The following is a 20,498-nucleotide window of genomic DNA, read 5'->3' on the forward strand; positions in this document are numbered from 1 at the left end:
GGCCTTCACCTTTTTCATGGATGTACAGTTTAACCTTTATCCCATACTTTATTTGCAGAAGGAGAAGGAAATAATATATGGATCATTAGGAAGGAAGATATGCTTCCTTCTGTTATATCCTTTAACAGTGAGGAGCTTCTGAGCATCTGTATATTCTCTCTCTCTCTCTCTCTCTCTCTCTCTCTCTCTCTCTCTCTCTCTCTCTCTCTCTTTGAGTGAATATACAATGTGCTCTTTTGGCCGTGATGCCTTATGATTAGTTTGTGACAATCTGGAACTCTCGGCATTACCCTAATATCATGACCCAGAGATCTTTTCTAAGAATTAGATAATCTCTTAAGACAAAAATATATCTTTTAAACTATGGCATATATTGTTGTCTATCTCAGATCATAATCTAGCTTTTCTTTTGTCATTTATTTATTTCTTTATATTGTAAAATAAAAATTTAAAAATATTGCTTAATACCTCACCATGATCTATGTGCTATTTGTGTGTGCATTCATGTCTACCTGTGTCAGGGGTAGGTAATGAAGAGACCAGAACAATGAAGTAGAATGAGGCTCTTTTGATAGTTCATACTCTTTTTAGAGACACAAAGATCATATTTATCAGGATAAGCCCCCATGAATGTGAATATAGAGATTTGAAACCAATAAGAAATAATGACAAACGTCAAGTTTGTAATGCACTCTATGCCTGAAGGACTAAGAGGACGGAACTAGGAACCAGGGATGGTAGCTGTATGCAAAGACTAGATTATGTAAGAGCTGTGGACTAGATTATGTACGTGAGCAATCCATGAGAGAAATTATTTAAAGGAATTTTCCAGCTACTTTCTGCTCCTCTGATATTAAATTGCAGGTAAAATTTAAACAACAAGGGAACCTGTCTATACAGCCCATAAGCCCAGACTCTGAGTCAAACAGCAGGCTTAGAGGATAGAAGATGCGTCTGAAGGGTCAAGGGAAGGCAGGCTTTACTTTTTGCCTCACTATGCATTTGTTCATTGTCCAGTGATTAATTCATGTTTGTAGCACAGAGAGCACCAAATTCCATCAATGACTTTATCAGTGTGACATCAAGTACAGAACACATATCTGCTTGATACCAAAAGGGATAGCATTGGCCAGAATTATTTGCTCAAAGGAATGAGGAGAAAGAATGAAAAAAAAAAAAAAACCCAATCCAATTGATTAGGAAATAAACCTATATTTCTGATCCTAAAACTAAACTAGACCTAAACTGGTAATTGTGATGTTTCTTCCACTACTCTCTGTTTTGCATCCAATACAGTAGTTGCACCTTAAGCAAGGGCTGTCCCAGCTGGCAATTGCAACTCCACAGCTACCAGCAGGGGCCATGTCAGCTGCATCCAGGCAGGAATTCTGTTCCCTTAGGCACCACCACCACCTCTATCAAAGCCACTAGAGCAAACTTTATGTAAATCTCTATCCTTCTATAGAACTCAGGATTCAAAGGTTGAGGTAAAATTCTGCTTACTCAGAAAGGCTGAATAGCAAGTAGCTAATCTTCTTCCCTTGCTCATGTTTCCATTAAAAAAAAAGGGGCATCCTTCTGCTCAGCCGCCACTTGAGTTCCTCCCTACCACTTCCTTTCAGCTAGTTGCTGACTCAGCCTCCTGACCCCAGGTTAATTGTATTTAATTTAAGGTAACACGTCTTTGCATCATTAACAAAAGCAGCAGAAACAAATACAACACACCTTTACACAGTTAAAATAATATTCCACCCATTACACAGTTAAAATAACATTCCACAACAACTCTCTCATGAATTTGTTTCTTACTTAGTCTCTATTTGTGGAAATTTGTTGGCAGTGGTGATCTAAAATTTCTTTTCTGAGCATAAGCCCATAGATTCCTCTTTGTTGAGTTTTTTCTTTTGATTTTCCTTTGATTAGCAATGTTCAAAGAAGTGTTAATGCCTGTGAAGTTTCTTGATTTCAAACACAGTCTTCCCTGACTCCAGTGTATTTCAGCAGCCCTATTTGTTCTTGGAAATAGAAACAATCAATAAGACAGCATTGTAATTTTACTTCAGTCTTCTATGGCTCTCTCCAATTTTTTTAAAATAGGCACTTAGTGCTATGAACTTTAGAACCACCTCCACTGGGTCCCTGAAATTTTGGTACGTTATATATTCAGTTTCATTCGTCAAGAAAGTTTTTAATTTTTTTCTTAGTTTTTGTCTTGACCCATTTTTCATTCAGTAATGGCCTATTTAATAGTGATACATCTTTCATCTAGTTCGGTGTCTATGAGTTTGCAAGCTTTCTGTTGTTTCTGATATCCAGCTTTAGTCCATAGTGGCCAGATAGGATGTATCTCCTACACCTTGCTTTGTTTTTGAGTATTTGTGTGTGAGTGTTTGCTATGTGTTTGAGTGGTCAATTTTGGAGAAAGTTCCATGAGGTACTGAAAAGAAAGTATATTCTTTAGTTTGGGGGTGAATGTTCTGCACTATCTGTTAGGTCTATTTGGTTTGTAATGTCAGTCAGCTCCAACATTTTTCTGTTTAGTTTTTGTCTGGATGACCTGTCTATTGGCAAGAGTGTAGTAGTGCAGTTTCTCACTATTAGTGTGCGAGGGTCAATATGTGATTTAAGCTATAGTAGTGTTCCTTTTACAAACTCGGGTGCCTATGTTTGGTGCATAGATGTTAAGAATTGCAAAATAATCTTGGTGGATTTTTCTTTTGATGAGTATGTAGTGTCCTTCCCTATCTCTTGTGATTAGTTTTGATTTGAAGTCTAGTTTGTCAGATATTAATATTAAAATGGCTACATCAGTTTGCTTTTTAGGTTCATTTGCATTGAATATCTTTTTTCATCCTTTTATTCTGTGGCAGTGTCTATCATTTGATGTTAAGGTGTGTTTCTTAGGTGCAGGAAAAGAATGGATCCTGTTTTGGAATACAGTCTATTAGTCTGTGCTTTTTCATGGGGACATTGAGAGAATTAATGTTGAGAGATATTATTGAGCAGTGTTTGTTGATTCCTGTTATTTTGCTGTTTTGGTCTCTCTCTCTCTCTCTCTCTCTCTCTCTCTCTCTCTCTCTCTCTCTCTCTGTACATGTGTGCATGTTTCCCCTCTTTTGATTTGCTGGTCTGGGATTATTTATTCCTTGTGCTTTGGGGGGGCATGATTAACCTCTTCTGTGGTTTCCTTCTTTAGGGAAATTTTCTTTATTTTCTTTTATGATTTTTTTGAAAATATTTTCTGTGTTTTGATTGAAGTTTTGTCTCCTTCCCCTATTCCAATTATCCTTAGATTTGGTCTTTTCATAGTGTCCCAGATTTCATGGATATTTTTCTGCCAGTATTTTTTTTTAGATTTATCATTTTTCTTTGGCTGAGGTACCCATTTCTTCTACTGTTGTGTCTTCAATGCCTGAGATTCTTTCTTCCATCTCTTGTATTCTATTAGCCAGGCTTGCCTCTGAAGTTCCTGTTTTGAGTTACTAAATTTTTTATTTCCCAATTTCTCTCATTTTTTGGGTTTTCTTCTTCATTGATCCTGCTTCTACTTTTAGGTGTTGAATAGTTTTATTCCTTTCCTTCTACTATTGTGTTTTCATAGATTTCTTTAAGGTATTTATTATTTAATTTTTTAGAGCTCTATCATATTCATAAAAGGTATTTTAAAGTCTTGTCTGTCAGCAGTGTTGCAATTCTCAGGACCTACTATGGTAGGGTTGTTGGGTTCTAGTGGAGACATATTGTCCTGGCTGTCATTGATTGTGTTTTTATGCTGTCATGTAGGCATCTGGTTTGGGGAAGATTGTGAATCTAGGTGCTGATTCTGGTCTTATCCTTGTTAGGTGGGTGTTTTATTCCTTGGTTTCTGTTGCCATCTTTAGTCTTAGAAGGGTGTGGTGTTTACTAGAGAATTCTCTGAGTTCCTGCTAGATGTGGTCACTGTGGGTTCCAGGTAAAATGTGTTTCTAGGCATTGGGGGCTGACTCATAGAAATGAGGATGGGGCCCACAGAAGGGAGGAAAGCAGGGTGTTCTGTGGTTGGTTGTTTTTACTCTTTTTTGGGGGGCTACCACTCAGCTCCCAAATAAATTCACACACAGAGACTTATTATTACTTATGAACGTCGGGCCTTAGCTTGGCTTAGTTTCTAGCCAGCTTTTCTTAATTTGAATTATCCCATCTGTCTTTTGCCTCTGGGCTTTTCCTATTCTCTTACTTCTGTAAATCTTGCTCTTACTCCATGGCTTGATGTGTAGATGGATGGCTGGGTGGCTGACCCCTGAAGTCCTCCTCCTTCTCTGGTTCCTAGACCTTCCACCTCAGTTTTCTCCTTCTATATATACTCTGCCTGCCAGCCCTGCCTGTCCTTTCTCCTCTCTTGCCATTGGCTGTTCAGTTCTTCATTAGACCATCAGGTGTGTTAGACAAACACAGTAACATAGCTTCACAGAGTTAAACAAATGCAACATAAACAAAAGTAACACACCTTAAAATAAAATAATATTCTACTACAGTGTTCTACCAGGATCTGCTTTAGTCCCCTGGTATTGGGAGCAGAGAGTCAGGAGAGGCTACAATAGGTAATCTTCTAAGGAGCTAGGCATGAGACTGTGGGTTTGGATATGCAGAAGATGAGGGAGAGTCAAGATCTAAAACTTGCCTACCTGTTTTGATGGCCTATTTGCTTCTCTGGCAGGCTTGGGTGGCAGGTTCCCAGGGAATTCCTGATGGAATTGGAGGCTGGGATAAAGTAATGAGTAGGGGGAAGGAAGTTTAGAGGAGAAGATCTGCATGATTCACTGAAGATGGGAGGAAGGACTTTGGCAGAAAGTGTTATGCTACAGATCTGGGAATGAGACTTGGGGGTTCAATTTGGAGGAGAAGAGTAGGAGGTGCATGAAGATCTGCAGTTAGTCTACCTGGTTCCCTGAGTGGAGTGGCCATCAGGGTCCAAGGGAATGCCTGCTGGAACTGGGGGCTGGGATACTGGGATGAGTTAGGGGATGAAAATTTGGAGGTGATATCTGTATGACACACTAGAGATGGGGACGGGGGAAGGGAGGCTGCAGAGGGGGTCTGTTATACAACTGGAAATAAGACTGTGGGAATGGATTTAGAAGAAAGGAGGAAAAGGTGAATATCTAGAGTTAGCCAACCTACTTCCCTGTCCATATTGAATTTTTAATAGTGGTTATATTGCCATATCAGGTACTTTTTATTTTATACTTTCTAAGTATCAGGTAAGGTACATGTTTTTATGTTCAAGTTTTTCTAAGATTTTGTGTGGGCACCCCTGTGCATATTTTCACAAGCTCACCCGTATGCCTCTGTAAATTTACATGTATGACATATGTACAGAAGCCTATGAAGCTCAGAAGATGGCATCAGATCCGATCGAACTGGAGTTACAGGGGTTGTAAGCTACACCGGGTGCTGAGAATGGAATCCAGGTCTTCCCAAAGAACAGCAAGAACTCTTGCCTGCCGTTCCATCTCTACAGCCATGTGGTTTTCAAATGGTTGAAAACTTTGAAGTTCAAGGCCCAGTGGGTAGAACTTTGGGACATAATTCATTAAGGGAATGCATGCAAGGACTTTTCTGCCAGGGCATTCCATTCAACCCCTTGAAATAGGCAGGAGTTATTTTCTATAGTATTTTGTAATGTAGTCTATTTCTTGGATGTCTCCCAATCCTATATTTTTTCACAAAATTATTCTGTTGACAAGACATAGATGAAATTCTAAGTGCAGAGATAGAGAGGAAGGTCATGCATGTAAAGCGTTCACAGAAATATTTGCGGGAGAAACATTGCGCAGAAAAATTACTTTGTGGCTAGACTTGGTTGCAGTGCCCCTTCTTGGGTCACATCTCTGGCATTTTGATGCCTTTGACGTAGCCTTAATTTGTAACCAGCTCAACTTTTTTTTTTTAATCCCTTATGACTTCCTTTTAGAATACAATTTTGATTCTCTGCTACAGAGTAATTCACTGCTAATAAACTGTATTATCCTTGGGCTTGACATCAAGCCCAGAATTGATCACCAAGCACCATGTTAAATAAGGGATTGTCTGAACACTAGTACAGTTTGGTCCTTATTGGACCATTAACACTACACAGAGGTGTTTTATTGTAATCAATGTACAGATAAAATTAGCACTCATATGTGCATATTTTATCTGTATCATTGTTTTTGATATGTCTGTTGTTAAGTTTTATACAAAGCATGTTTTTACATATACATGTTATTGTTGAAAGTTAATATATATTCTGTAGTAAATAATGTGTTTTACTCCTATTATGCCTTATTAGGGGGGCTTCGTTATCAAATGCTGAAGGACAGTTTGTACACAAAAGAAGTGGTTCCAATTCCTCATGACAGAAAGAGGTAGGGCAGTTCACAGAATCAGTGGAGAAAAATGCATCTTCAGTAAACGCTGTTTACCCTGTCATGATCATTGAGTTTTCAGGAATGTGTTTGCATACATCTATGGTGCTAGTATACTAAGGGTGCTACTGAAATTCCAGAGTTGTATGTGTTCACAGGGAAGAATCACGAAGAAAGGCTGCTCTGTTGGTCAAATGTACAGTCTTGAAAGGACAACTGATTTCATCCAATCACAATAAAGGCACAGAAAAAAAAGTTGAAAGGTGAAAAAAAACCTCTGAGTTATGTATGTTATGTATAGCAGGTCCCCATAATCCTGTACTTATCCTTAGTTGGAGAGTCTGTGCAGCCTTCCTACCAAGGATTGTTCATTCTACCAGTGGATTGTTTGTGGTTATCTGTGCAGAGCATATGATATTTAGGAGCATTAAAAGTGGAATATTCTTTCTGTAAATGAGACTCCTTGTAACTTTGGCAACAGAAGCAGAGCTCTTTAACTGCCAACTATCATAAACCCTGGAGGTTTAAGATACCTTTTCATTGCTCCTCTTCCTCACTAGGATACAAGTTTGTTTTGTTAGAGACTTTGTGTTCAGGGGCTAGATTTGTTCTGATGTGGAATTCAGAGTCAAATTGTGAATGCAAGTGAAAAATCAATTGAAAATAATGAGTGAAAACTTTTTATTAGATTTACTAGTATAATTATTTTAACTAACTGATGAAGGTCCTCTTAAAATATGTAGATACTGTGTTGGGGCAAATTGAGGGAAGTAAAACAGATTCTAAAATGAACTGGATAAAGAATTTCAAGATTAAAGTATATATATATATATATATATATATATATATGTATATATATATACACACATATGTATGTATGTATGTATGTATGTGTGGTGGGTTGTAGGAAATTGTCAGCTTTCAAAGGATCTTAATTGAAGTAATCAGGAATACCGCAGGGAACTTAGTAGGCCAGTCTCATAGTCAGCCAGCAGTTTCCTTTAGCTTCTGTGTTCTTTCATTCTCAAATGGATCCTAGTGGAGATTCCAAAACTTCAGTAGGTACACAGTATCCCCTAAAAGAGTAGAAACTTGGGGAATTCAATGTTCCTTGTTTTGTCCTTCCACTGTGCCCTTGCCAGTGCCTGTCCAAGTCAGTCACAGTTTCCGAGGATTCAGAGTTCTGCCAATGACCCGTCTCAGTGCAGTCTTCACCTCATTATTCCTTAAGCTGTAGATGATGGGGTTCAACATGGGCGTGATGACTGTATAGGAGAGCGACACCATTTTCTTGTGCTCAGGGGAGGTGTTGGAGCGTGGCCTGAAGTACATGAGGATGGCAGTGCTGTAGAAGAGGGAGACAACCAGGAGATGGGAGGAGCAAGTGGAGAAGGCCTTGTGTTTCCCCTCAGTTGAAGGCATCCTGAAGATGGTGGAGAGGATGCGGACATAGGAACCCAGGATCAATAAGAAAGGAAAGAGGATGAATAGGACAGTAGCTGTTAGAGCCTCCAGTTCAAATAGTGAAGTATCAGCACAAACCAGGGCTATGACAGGGGGACTGTCGCAGAAGAAGTGGTTCACCCTGTTGGGACCACAAAAAGGGAAACTGAAAATCCATGTAGTTTGCACAGTGGCCACTGGGAACCCTGCGAACCAAGAGGCAGCTGCCAGCTGGGCACAGGACTTGCGGCTCATAATTACTGGGTAGCGCAAGGGATCACAGATCGCCACATAGCGGTCATATGCCATTGTGGCCAGGAGGCAGCACTCAGCAGCCCCAAAGAAGAAGAAGAAATACATCTGAGTGGCACAGCCAAGGAAGGAGATGGTTTTGTCTTGGAGTATCAAAGTACTCAACATTTTGGGAACAATGACCAAGTTGAAGCCTATTTCCAGGAAGGATAAGTTTCTGAGAAAGAAGTACATAGGGCTTTGCAGGGCAGAGTCAGCTGTAGTAACCAGGATGATTAGAACATTGCCCATGAGTGTGACTAGGTAAATGATCAAAAACAAGAGAAATAATAGAGCCTGTAGCTCATAGGACAATGTTGAGAAGCTCACAAGAATAAATTCCCTAACAGTTGTCCAGTTTCCCCAGGTCATTCTTCTGCACATTGAGAAGCCAAGATTCAGGAAGGTGAGAAAACTTCCACATATTATGTTATATGCTTATTGTACTCTAAATAAGAAACCTCATTTGGTTCCAGACGCTACATTTGTTGTGACTGTAGAATGTAAAGCATCAGTCTTCTCCAAAAATGTGTAAAATAATTTTGACTATTTGAGTTCACAGTTGTTTAAGAATCCTGATGTTTTCCCATTAAGCTGAGATTCACTCTATGTATTTATACATGTCCAAGCTTTTCTCCATTCTGAAGAGAATGCCCCAAAGCACAACTCCACTTACCCTCCTACCCTAGCACTCTGAATAGTCAGTTGTGCTAAGAAAGACAGGGGAAATGTTTTTGAAGTCTGGTTGCACAATGGAAGAGGACGAGGTCTGACTGGGTATGTTTTGTATAACAAATGGCCAGAAAAGAAAAAAAAATTAAAGAAACAGACAGTCCAATTAAATGCAAATGATTCCTGAGTAATAGTCCTACAGAGGACCTAATATCAAGATCCGTAATACTGTGAAAGATTTAACGTTATTGCAAGAATTCCCACTTCTACATTCATCAGGACTTACAACACAGAAGTGGATGTTTATACATCTCAGGGAGGAAGAATTCTCAAGGAAGTTGTGCCTGAGCAAAGAGAACAGAGTTAAGATTAGAGTCATGAGAGAATCTTGATGTGTTGAGTGTAAGCCTTTACATCATCTCTTCTTGGTTAAGTTGTGCTGGGCTCTCAAGGCACTTGATGGTCACACATTGCATGTTAATGAAGTCCACCTCAAACATCTAGATGCCACTGATAAGACTTTCCATGAGAATGAAACAGAAGATTTCATTAACAACCAAGTCTCAAAATTGAGAACCTCAAATTATTTTTAATGATGATAATCTTAGATGAAGGAATAAGATGAAAATGTGTAACCTGTTGTATGATGCACTGTATATACTCAGTAAAAGATAGCCATGAAGATTGTGACAATATGATGCTAACTCTGCTTTCCAGGATAAAAAGTAAATCTATCCAACTCATTGCCCTGCTTTTAAATTTCTAGGACAAAAGAAGAACAATTATTTGATTAATATAAATTATGTTCTATGTGGTAGTCATCAAAGGTCATAAGTGGTGACTGGAGTGAAAATTTCTGCTCTCAGATGCAGAGATTCACAGCCAAATACCAGGCCAAGCTCTAGGAGTCTAGTCGAAGAGAGAGAAGAGGGATTCTATGAGCAAGGGCATCAAGATCATGATGGAGAAACCTACAAAGACAACCAAACCAAACTAGTGGAAACTCATGAAATTTAGACCAACACCTATGGAGCCTGCATGGGACTGGACTAGGCCCTCCACATAGTGAGATAGTTGAGTAGCTTGATCTGCTTAAGGGACCCCCTGGCAGTAGGATCAGAATCCATCCCTAGTGCATGAGCAGGCATGAGCCCACTACCTATGATGTAGCAACTTGCACAGCCTTGAGGCAAGGGGAGGGGCTTGGACCTGCCTCTACTAAATGTACCTCTCCATGGGAGGCCTTACCTTCTTGTAGGAGGAAATGGGGGGGTGGGTTAAGAGGAGGAGGCTGGTGGGGTGGGAGGAGAGAAGAGGGGGATCTTTGATTGGTATGTAAAATGAATAAAAACTTTTTTTAATAAAAGAATATTTAGAAAGAAAGAAAATCTCTGCTCTCATAGAAACTGCCTTCTCCATAATTAGACTTATTATCAGCAAATTTTACTAATAGAATGTGTTTTATGTGATGGTGAGTAAGCACAATGCTGAAGAATAAAGTTCTGGGTGAGCGAGTTATTTGAGTGTAGAGAGTGTTAGAAATGCCTTGTTGAAAAGAAGACACTCAAGTCCTGTGCAGGTTTAAGAGTCAGTGAAAGGATGAATGGGAAGGGAAATACAAAGAAGAGAATACTTAGTGTTTTTGCTGATTGATATTTGTTTAAAAATACTCAACCTCAATTTCTCTATGTGGGTCGCTGTATCTATATTCATTTCTTGTGCCTTTTCTTGTCTCTATTTTCTTCTGTTTATTGTTTTTTTTTCCTATTTTGATATCTTATATTTGTTTTATCTTACTATATTTTATTATTATCATCCCTTAGAAATACTGCTTGTCTTCTTACTGCTTTTTTCTTTTTTTCTTTTTTTTGCGGGGGGTGGGAATAGGGGTTTAGAGACAGGGTTTCTCTGTGTAACAGCTCTGGCTGTCCTGGAACTCAATTTGGAGACCAGGCTGGTCTCAAACTCTTGAAGATTCTCTTGCCTCTGCCTCTGGAGTGCTGGGATTAAAGGCGTGAGTCACCACTGCCAGGCTTGACTGTTTGTTTTCTGGTGGGAGACAGAAAGGGGGTAGATCCAGATGGGAGGATGGTGTGTATGTGTGAAACTGGGTGGGGGTAGATGGAGCAGAAACTGTAATCAGAATATATTGGTGAGAAAAACATCTATTTTCAATAAAAGAGAAACAACAACAAAAAACAACATAAAGAAATCTTTGATATTTGTTTACATAGTAGAACATTTAGGAAGTCCTGACTTTAGTTTTTACAGCTTCATTAAAGATTCATTGAATCCTCTGGTAAAACAATGTTGAATAATTTAAAACTAATCCAATCAAGTGTAACCATGGCCAGTGACAGTTGGAATCACTGTAAACACAGTTTGGTTTGGAAAATTTCTAATGACCCATAGCAGAATGACTCCAGTTAGATACTGGAAAACGAATGACAAATGAGCAGGAAGAAAATGGTATCACAAAAGAACACTTAAAAAGGTAGAGAGAATTTACATAGGACTAGTTGTGGCTCTCTGACTTTGCAGCAAGGGCAGACTACTCTTTAAGTACTGCCAGGGACTGGAAATGCTTAAGTTGAACAAGGATTTAAATGTAATGAAAGGCAAGGTCTTAGAGCTATCTTTACACAGCTTTGCTTTTCTCCTGATCTCTGAAATGCCTCCTGGGCCATCTTCCTAAGGCCTCAGGGTTGCAAAAGACACACAGACAAAACCTGATTTAGGACTTCTCATCTGCCTCCTTCCTCACAGTTGTAATTATGTACTATCCTTCATTTTTCTCAATCTCTTGCTAATCTTCCCCTTTATAGTTCCTCCTTTTGAGCTATTCTTCCCTCTTTTTTTCTTTCATGCCTGTCACTTTTCACTTCTATTTTAGATTCTCTGTTTTTCCCGCTATGCAGAGAAAGGACAGCAGAGAAATCACTGGGTAGATTTTGAATATGGCCTTCCTGTAGCTGAGGTTCTATTTGTGAGGATGTTACCAGTGCAGGAGAATGTCAAGTACACAGCTTTTGTTAATTGTCTTTGCTACTCTGTGTGTGTGTGAGAGAGAGAGGGGGGGGGGGGAAGGGAGGGAGAGACAGACAGACAGACGAGAGACAGAGAGAGAACTATATTAAGAAGTGAAAGAAATGAGGAACTTAGTTGAGGCTGGTGGCTTAGACAGTGACATCTCTTAGTTCAGTGTCTATTTTCAGGACTAAAACCTTGGGATTCTGTTTTGTTAAAAACAGGAGAACGAGATACATTATGAGTGTTTAGCAAAATTTCCACATAACCAGTTATTTCAGTCTATATCTTTTTTTTTATTGTTAAGGACTCTGTTGTAGGTGCAGTTCAGAGTTCTGAGGTAGGATAACTTTTGAACAGCTATAAAATTAGACGCTGACATAACTTCTGAGTTATGTTTTTCTGATATGTAAGACTATCATTCTACTAAATGCCCCATCTACTTGACAGGGTGATGGTGAAGGGCCAAGTGAGAATCTGTATACAAACGAACAGCTTGAACATTTTAAAGCACATCACACATGTCAATATTGTCTCACATAATTTCTCAGGATCTATTCTTTTTCAAGTTCTATAAAATTCCAGGTGTTTTGCATGAGACTCTGATCTGTCTTCTTGTCTCTTAGAAATTTGTCAAAAAAAGAGATCTTTCTGGTGGTGATCCATCCTCTTTACAAAAGGTTTCAAGTCTATGCCACAATTCCTTGCCCTTTACTCACCTCCTATGAGTGATATCTGTCCATGTAAATTCTGGAAAAACTTTCCTCTGTGGCAGTCACTATGGAGCAGTCTCCGGCTATTTGAGAATGAGTGACTCCAGGAGAGTCCTAAATGATGGCGTTGACTGTGCCAGTCATTCCAGATAAGCACCAGGTTATTCTGAGGGAGTCATTCCAGAGACACTCTGGGCTAGGCTTATCTCCATCCCATTTGCTGGTGGACTCTGGGTTGTGCCATTGTCAAAGGTCTCCGAGATGCTTTGTTTCAGGGCTGTGGCAATCACCCCAGGTAAATCTTGTGCAGTGGCTGGGTCAGTACTTGTAAACAGGCTCTGAGCTGTGCAGTGCTCTTCACTCCAGAGATACTCTGTGCTGGGCCTATGTCTGCTACTCTAGAGGATTCCAGCCTGGGTCTCAAGACTATTTCATTCCCTGCTGTTTATCATAGACAAATGAATTTCCTCAGTGCTTCCTCTTCTTCAGGTGATGCCAATGATTTACTTCCCAACAGATATGAGTTTTGGCAACTCAATTACAAAACTTCATGAAGAACCCATGATCCTATAATTGAATGTAGGTTTTTTATTTCAGCTCCAACTTTTCATACAGTTGTGAAGCCACAAGAGAAAGGGACAAAACTCAGTGGTCTATCTAAACTTCAAAGTTTATAGGCTAGAGAAATTAGAAGAGAGTACCAGTTTTGTTTACATTTCCTCAAATTTGATAGTTTTCTGGGTGGTTTTAACCTGGACTGAGGAGTAGTAGTCTTCAGGCTTGGGGACTGTAATCCATTACTCACTCTCTAACCCAGGTGTAGAATAGTAGTGAAAGGTATGAGTAGCTAGAGATGTTACTAACCTTCCAGCAAGATGAAGAAGTGAAAGTATGACTAGGAATCCCAAATTCTAACCCTGCTGGAGCAATAATTGACATTGAAAAAGGAGAAAATCTGCTGTGGATATTTTCCACCCCTAAGAAGTTATAAATAATTCATACCTACTGGGAAAGGTAAAATGCATTTTTTCCCAATGAAATCTCACTGTGTTTATCTACCACACTCCAGGGTAGGCTCCATGCCCCAAAGTAGTTGGCCAACACAAAACACTCCATTTTTTGTGCACTTTTTGTTTTGTTAAGGTATTTTTTCTGTCTAATTGATTTTCTTTTTCTTAGTTTTTTTTTTTTGGTCTGTTTTGATTTGTTTTTGAGACAGGGAACATGTAAAGAGTAGATAGATGTAGAGAATCTGGGAGGACTTGGGTAAGGAGAAGGAATATGATCAGAGTATAGTTCATAAAAATTTTATAATAAAATTTTTTTAAGAATTAAAGTGAAATCAGTGCTTTGGGGAAAAGACCCTGAGTAATAAGAGCTTTGTACAAAATGCTTACACGGATGTTGAACTTTTTCAAAATGCTATTGAAGGATGTGTTTGATTGTGAATTTCTCACTGGAAGCATTAATTATATGTGACTTGGTCATTACTGTTTGCTTGGTATCCAGCATGGTTCCTGCAATGAAAAATAATGTGAAAATACTTATGGCTACCCAACTTCTCTCTGTCATTCCACCTTTCATCCTTTTCCTCAACATCAATCTCACTCTAGCATTTGAAAGAGGACCAATCAAAACATGGGTCCTCATAACCAAAGAAGAAATGCAGAAAGTCCACTTTGAATGTCATTTATCAGTAAATGTTTAGCAGATGCTTATCACATAACAGGCACTAGGTATTTAGTGGTAAATGGTCACTACTTAATGGGATAGAAAGTTTGGAAGGGAAAACAGACAAAGGAATCTTATAAAATATGAAACTACAACTGTGATGAACGTGTAACTAGGAGAAAATGATACAGCAACAAAAATAGCACTAGCATTTTTCTTTTCTCTAGACATAACCTATGAGCAGGAAAGAATAATAGGAAAATTTAATAGATTATTGTGAGTCGGTTGAAGATGTATTTGTGGATGGGCAAAAAAGATGGCTTTAACAAATAAAGAGTCTGTGTGTTATCTTGGTCACATACACTGGAAAGGACTCTGTATCTAAGTGGGAGATGAGGAAAGAACACTATCACTGCCCTATGTAAGGGTTTGTGTGGTTCTGAATCCATGGTGGAAATAAACACATCATATAAAGGAAAACACTTGTTTCTTCTTATGTGTTAGGTTACACTTTTGCTGTTGAGAAATACATATTGTTGGAAGATGAGTTTGAATATTTATACTTAGTTTAAGTTCATCATGGAAGTTTCCACAGAAAACTCACTTTATGGGTAGGCGTTGAACTTGGAGAAGATACCTCACATAGCTGTTCTGGATTTAAAGTCTCAGTGATAATTATTTATTTTTTTAAAGGGCTTTTGTTTTGTGTTCTGATTAAAGGTGTGTGTGTGTGTGTGTGTGTGTGTGTGTGTGTGTGTGTGTGTGTGTGTTCTCTTCTCTTTTCTTAACTCATAGATGAAGGAGATTCCTGAAGGGATTATTACAAGCAGCACAACAGGCACACATCCCTTTCAGTCCTCTTGGACCACCCTTTCTCTATTCTGGTGAATTCTATACATGCATATAATGAAATATGATCACATCCACCCCTATTTCTCTCCCCCAACTCTCCCCATGTGCCCCCAAACATGTAACTTTTCTAACTTAATTTTTGATAACCCACCAAGTACAATCAGTGCTGTCTACATGTGCATGGGTGTAGGCCATCCACCAGAGCATGAGAAACCTACCAGTGGGAGCATCTTCCAAAGTAAATGATCGTCCCTTCTCCCAGCAAGTATCAGCTGCCATATATCCTCATTAAGGGGTAGGGCCTAGAGTGCGACTTCCTGCCCACGCCAGAATGAATGTTGGCTGTCTTGACCTTGTACAGGTCTTGTCCTGGTAACCACATTTGCTATGAGTTCATTGGTGCAATAGCCATCCCATGTCCAGAAGACAACATTTTACAGCATTCCACCCCATCTGATAGCTCGTACCTTCTTTATCTGTGCCAATTTTACAGATCCTGAATCCTTCCTTGGCTTCAAGAAGCTTTAATGTTAAAAATTAAGAGGTAATAAACATATTTATAATATGAAAATATGCCATACCCCTAAAGTTGGTCAAGCTTTACTTTCAGATTTTCTGGTCCTTGGATCCTAAGAAACCTCTATGAGACTGAGTTGCCTGGAAGCTTGCTGTTTCTCTCTTCTTTTCTTCACATATGGAAAGTGAATATAAAAAAACCCTCCTATGACATGATCCAACATAAGCAAAAAGGTTTGCTTATGCTTTGTTGTTCCTTGAAGAATGAGGCTGATGTCAGGATTTCACATGAAATTGAAGCTTTGCTTCACTTTGTCTCTTCTCTACTGTACTGGACCTATGTAGTTATTCCATTAGTAAGCAAGTCATCTTGACTTTATGACTCTAGAACCAATTCTGAGACAACATGGTGTGTGGTGATCACGTCTGCATCTCTCAGCAAGCAGAATTCTTGTTGGTTTTGGGGGCAATGTTTTTAACAGGCAGAAGATGTAAGAAGGAAAACATTCAAAAGCTCCTCCTTTTGCATAGTTTGTGTGTATTCCCCAGCTTTTCAGGACACCCAAGTTTTGCTGCAGGAATCAGTCTTCCTCCAGAATCATCCCTCATCTTTTGAGTAGCACAATTACCCACATGCCATCTACCATCACTTCCCATAAATTCTTCTTCAAAAATTATTTTGAATTAATCCATTCTCATACCACTTCAAGTCAGAATTATTTTTAAAAACTGGACTATCCTATTCGTTTGTCATCTTTTTTATTCTACAAAAATTAGGGACATGGGAGGTGTCTTACTCACTGCCCAAATCTGAGGATCTGTGTTCAAATCCCTAGCACCCTTGTAAAAGTCCAGATATGGCTGCATGTTCCTGTAACCCTAGCACTGTGGATCAAAGTCAGGTAGATCCCAGGAGCTTGCTAGTCAGCCAGGCTACTCAAAATGGTGTTTCTGGTTCAATGAGAGATCCTGTCTCAAAGGTACAAGGGAGAGAGTGATAGAGGAAGACACTGAATGGCCTCTTGCCTCTACATGCATACACCTCCATGCACAGATGAATGTATCCTCCTCCAACACAACACACTTTATAAATTAAAGTTTTTTTCCTTGGGCAAGGTAAACACAAATAAAGAAATGATATAGTCAACATTGAGTTAATTATCATTTAACTCTTGCAATATGAATCTTCATGGATATTCTTTTTACAAACCTTTAAAATAGTGCCTATACCTAAGGCTCCATCCATAGCTAGGGACAGCCCTTGATTGGTTTGATTTTGGTTTCTGGCATAAGGCATTGTCTTCCATGATTATCTGTATATATTTCTTTACTTTAGACTAACACCAAATGTTCTACTGACAATATCATTGGAATTTTCATTCTACTTGTTGTTGTGCGTTAAACAACCTCCAGCCTCATTCATCTGCCTGTCTAGGCAGTCTGTATTGTGTATCCAAGTACCAACTGTTATTTGTGGCAATACTCTAGATTTGAAGTTCTATGTCTTTCATCTGACTCTAATTATATCCATATTCTCCGAGTGTTTTTAGTGTAGTTCTGTGGAACATAAGTCTTTTGATATACCTAAAGAGAAACATCTGTGAAGTTTTAGTTTTCAAAGAGTTGCAAGTACTTCAAGAGAAAACAATATTGTTAAAAAACCACACAAATATTTATAAAATTGAAATTATTAATAAACTTGGAATATAAGTACACAAGAGTAATAAACATTGCATGAGACATCATAGTGGGTCTTGAAAGAGTGGATGAATTTGTCCAAACTAATGGTGGCAATCTTTCAGGACAAAAATGGGATACCAAGCAAGATACTACCTATGTTAATTATCCAAATTGTGTATTCAGAAGTTCAAATGAAATATGTGCATTTTCTCTTACATACTCATCTATTTTCCTCATTTCTCAATATTTATTTTATTTAAACTAAAAATTCATTGAGTTTATTTTACATATGAAATAATCAATGTTCATTGTTTCATAACAAATATTATTGATGAAGTCTGAAGGAAACAAGCTTCTCAAAAATTACTAGATGTTTAAATGGTTTGATTTTCCATTATGTAATGTTATATTTGTATTTATCTTTTGCCTCAGAAATTCAATTTCTAGATTTACATCTGTCAGATATACTATTAGAAATGTCAAGAATATATAAAAGGCTGATCTGGATAGCATGATTTATAACAGTAAGTGATTAAATAAAGAAATGACACATGTATAAAATAAAGTGCCATGAGGTCATAAAAGGAATCATAGGATTAAAGAAGATCTGTTGGAATCAGCGAGGCCCTAATTAATGCTTTGATGAAAGTAGCACCATGACTGACACTTAACCATACCACTTCAACAAAGTATAAGGACCTATATGTGAGACAAGGTGCATACAGAATCTCAGGACATTCTTTCTGTGAAGAATTCAGTGGGAAAGAAATAGCCACTGAGGTTATTCATGCATGTTCATGAGGGTTATTGAGCTACTGTTCCTTGCTGCAGTCTAGTTAGTTTAGAAGAACTAACATTGCCTCAAAGGTATGCCCTGTCTTTTTCTGCATATGACCCCATGTTAAAATTACTAGCCATTTTATAGTGTTCAAAGTGTGTGTTACACAGGAATAAAAGAATCTTGAAGTTCTTGGCACTGAATTGTTGAAATGTCAACAGAATCAGTAAATAAAGTAATATAAAGGCCTTGCAGATGCTGCTGTCCCTTATAGCCACTTGCTGTCAGCTTTGACAAACTCCAGTGCTCTTTGATATTGTAGTTGATGTTGAACCTCTGGGCTCCATCTCCTTTGAGATGTTTGCAGACAAAGTTCCAGCAGAAAAAATTCATACTCTGAACACTGTAGAGGAAGGACCTGGTATTTCAACTTCACTGAATTGTTCCAAGATTCATGTGTCAGAGTGGTGACTTCACATGCCACAATGACACTATCAGCAAGTTCATCCACAGAGAGAAATTTGAAGATGAGAACTTCATCCTGAAGCATACAGGTCCTGGTATTTTGTCCATGTCAAATGCTGGACCAAATACAAACAGTTCCAAGTTTCATCTGCCTTGTCAAGATGGAATGATTGTATGGCAATCATGTGTTCATTGAGGTGAAAAGCATGGTCATTTTGGAAGCATGGAGTGATTGGAGTACAGGAATAGCAAGACTAGGAAGAAGGTCATCATGGACAGCCTTAATATTTCTGACTTGTGTGCATCATAGCCACCAGGAAATCCCCTTTAAACTCAGGAGAGCCCCACCTCATCTCTTCACAATACTCACAGTTCATCTCACTGCAATTCTTTGGGCTCCTTTTGTTCCTTACTTACCTCAAAGTCTAAGTGGATTTCAGAGTTAAGTTTATGATTATGCATACAAACTAAATAAGAAAAACAAAGATACACTTTTGTGAGGTATAATTGGCAGGTAAAGAAAATTTTATATTGATGACAATAATATGTCTAAACTGCATTTGTGTTTTTTTCTTATTCTATTGAGATTTCCAAAAGCCATATTGGCAACTGGAATTCATCACAATAGAGATCAATAAGAGATAGATATGAATCACAAATATATGTTCTCCATTCAACAAATATTAATCTTACCTTTTAATGTCTATAGGATTAAGTTTCTGAGGGTCAGAGCCTTGTGGAAGGTTCGACTTAGAGCATTCTTCACCTCATTATTTCTCAGGCTATAGATGATGGGGTTCAACAGAGGAGTTACAACAGTGTAGGACAATGATAATAATTTCTTACTTTCAGGGGAATTATTTGATTTAGGCCTAAAGTAAGTGAGGCTTAAAGACACATAGAAAAGAGAGACAACCAGGAGATGTGAGGAGCAAGTGGAGAAGGCTTTGTGCTTCCCTTTGGCTGATGGAATCTTGAGGATGGACGCAGCAATGCGAGTGTAGGAACATAGAATCAGCAGGCAGGGTATCATGACGACCAGAATGGTGCCAACAATGGCATAGACCTCAAACCGAGCTGTGTCTGCACAGACCAGCCTCAGCACAGGTGGGCTGTCACAGAAGAAGTGGTTCACCTTGTTGGTGGCACAGAATGGAAAACTGAAGAGCCATGTGGTCTGCACAGTGGCTACAGGAAATCCTGGAAACCAGGAGGCAGCAGCCAGTTTGGCACGTGTCCCTTGGTTCATGATGACTGGGTAGTGCAAGGGACTGCAGATGGCTACATAGCGGTCATATGCCATGGTGGCCAGGAGGAAGCATTCAGCCACTCCAAAGAAGAAGAAGAAATACATCTGAATGGCACAGCCAAGGAAGGAGATGCTTGTGTCCTGGGCAATCAAGGTCCCCAACATTTTGGGCACAATAACCAGGTTGAAGCCAATCTCTATGAAGGACAAGTTCCTGAGGAAGAAGTACATTGGGCTTTGCAGCATGGGATCAGCCAAGGTTACCAGAATGATGAGGCTGTTTCCCAGCAGAGTGATCAGGTAGATGGCTAGAAATGCCAGGAAGAGCAAGGTCTGTATTTCAGTAGGCAGGGAAGAGAAGCTGATGAGGACAAACTCAGTTACTCTTGACCAGTTTCCTGCATCCATGGACACTGAACATAAATCTCCAGTGTGCTCATGAAGACAGATTCTTGATTGCACAAATCAGATTCTAGAATTTTTTCCCTCCAGATTACTGATTAATTTCGAGCAAAGAGTCAAAATCAGGATATGTTTGAAGAGGACAAATTCCTTGTGCGTAAGCTGAGACATGCCTGAGTGAGTCTCTGAAGTGGATTTTCCCCTGTTTGCACATTCACACCTGAGAAGGACAAGCATAGGTATATCCCTGAGTCTGTAGAAGGGGCATTAAAGGATACATTTTTGGAGATGTTATGGCTCTGAATACACACAAACTTTTGAGAAATATGTCCATTATTCATAATTTCGAAACA

At 38.9% G+C, this 20,498-nt stretch overlaps 2 protein-coding genes across 2 annotated transcripts; both read right to left on the reverse strand.

Moving 5' to 3' along the window:
- Positions 1–7,544: 7,544 nt before the first annotated feature.
- On the reverse strand, positions 7,545–8,492 carry LOC114710262 (olfactory receptor 10A4). Its single transcript, XM_028894366.1, has one exon. The coding sequence runs from the start codon at positions 8,490–8,492 to the stop codon at positions 7,545–7,547; it is 948 nt and encodes a 315-aa protein (XP_028750199.1).
- Positions 8,493–19,197: 10,705 nt separating this feature from the next.
- LOC114710255 (olfactory receptor 10A5) lies at positions 19,198–20,498 on the reverse strand. The gene has a single exon (XM_028894358.2). It carries the CDS (start codon positions 20,149–20,151, stop codon positions 19,198–19,200), a length of 954 nt encoding a protein of 317 aa, XP_028750191.1. The 5' UTR covers positions 20,152–20,498.

Source organism: Peromyscus leucopus, chromosome 1, assembly GCF_004664715.2.
Source record: "Peromyscus leucopus breed LL Stock chromosome 1, UCI_PerLeu_2.1, whole genome shotgun sequence".
NCBI lineage: Eukaryota > Metazoa > Chordata > Mammalia > Rodentia > Cricetidae > Peromyscus > Peromyscus leucopus.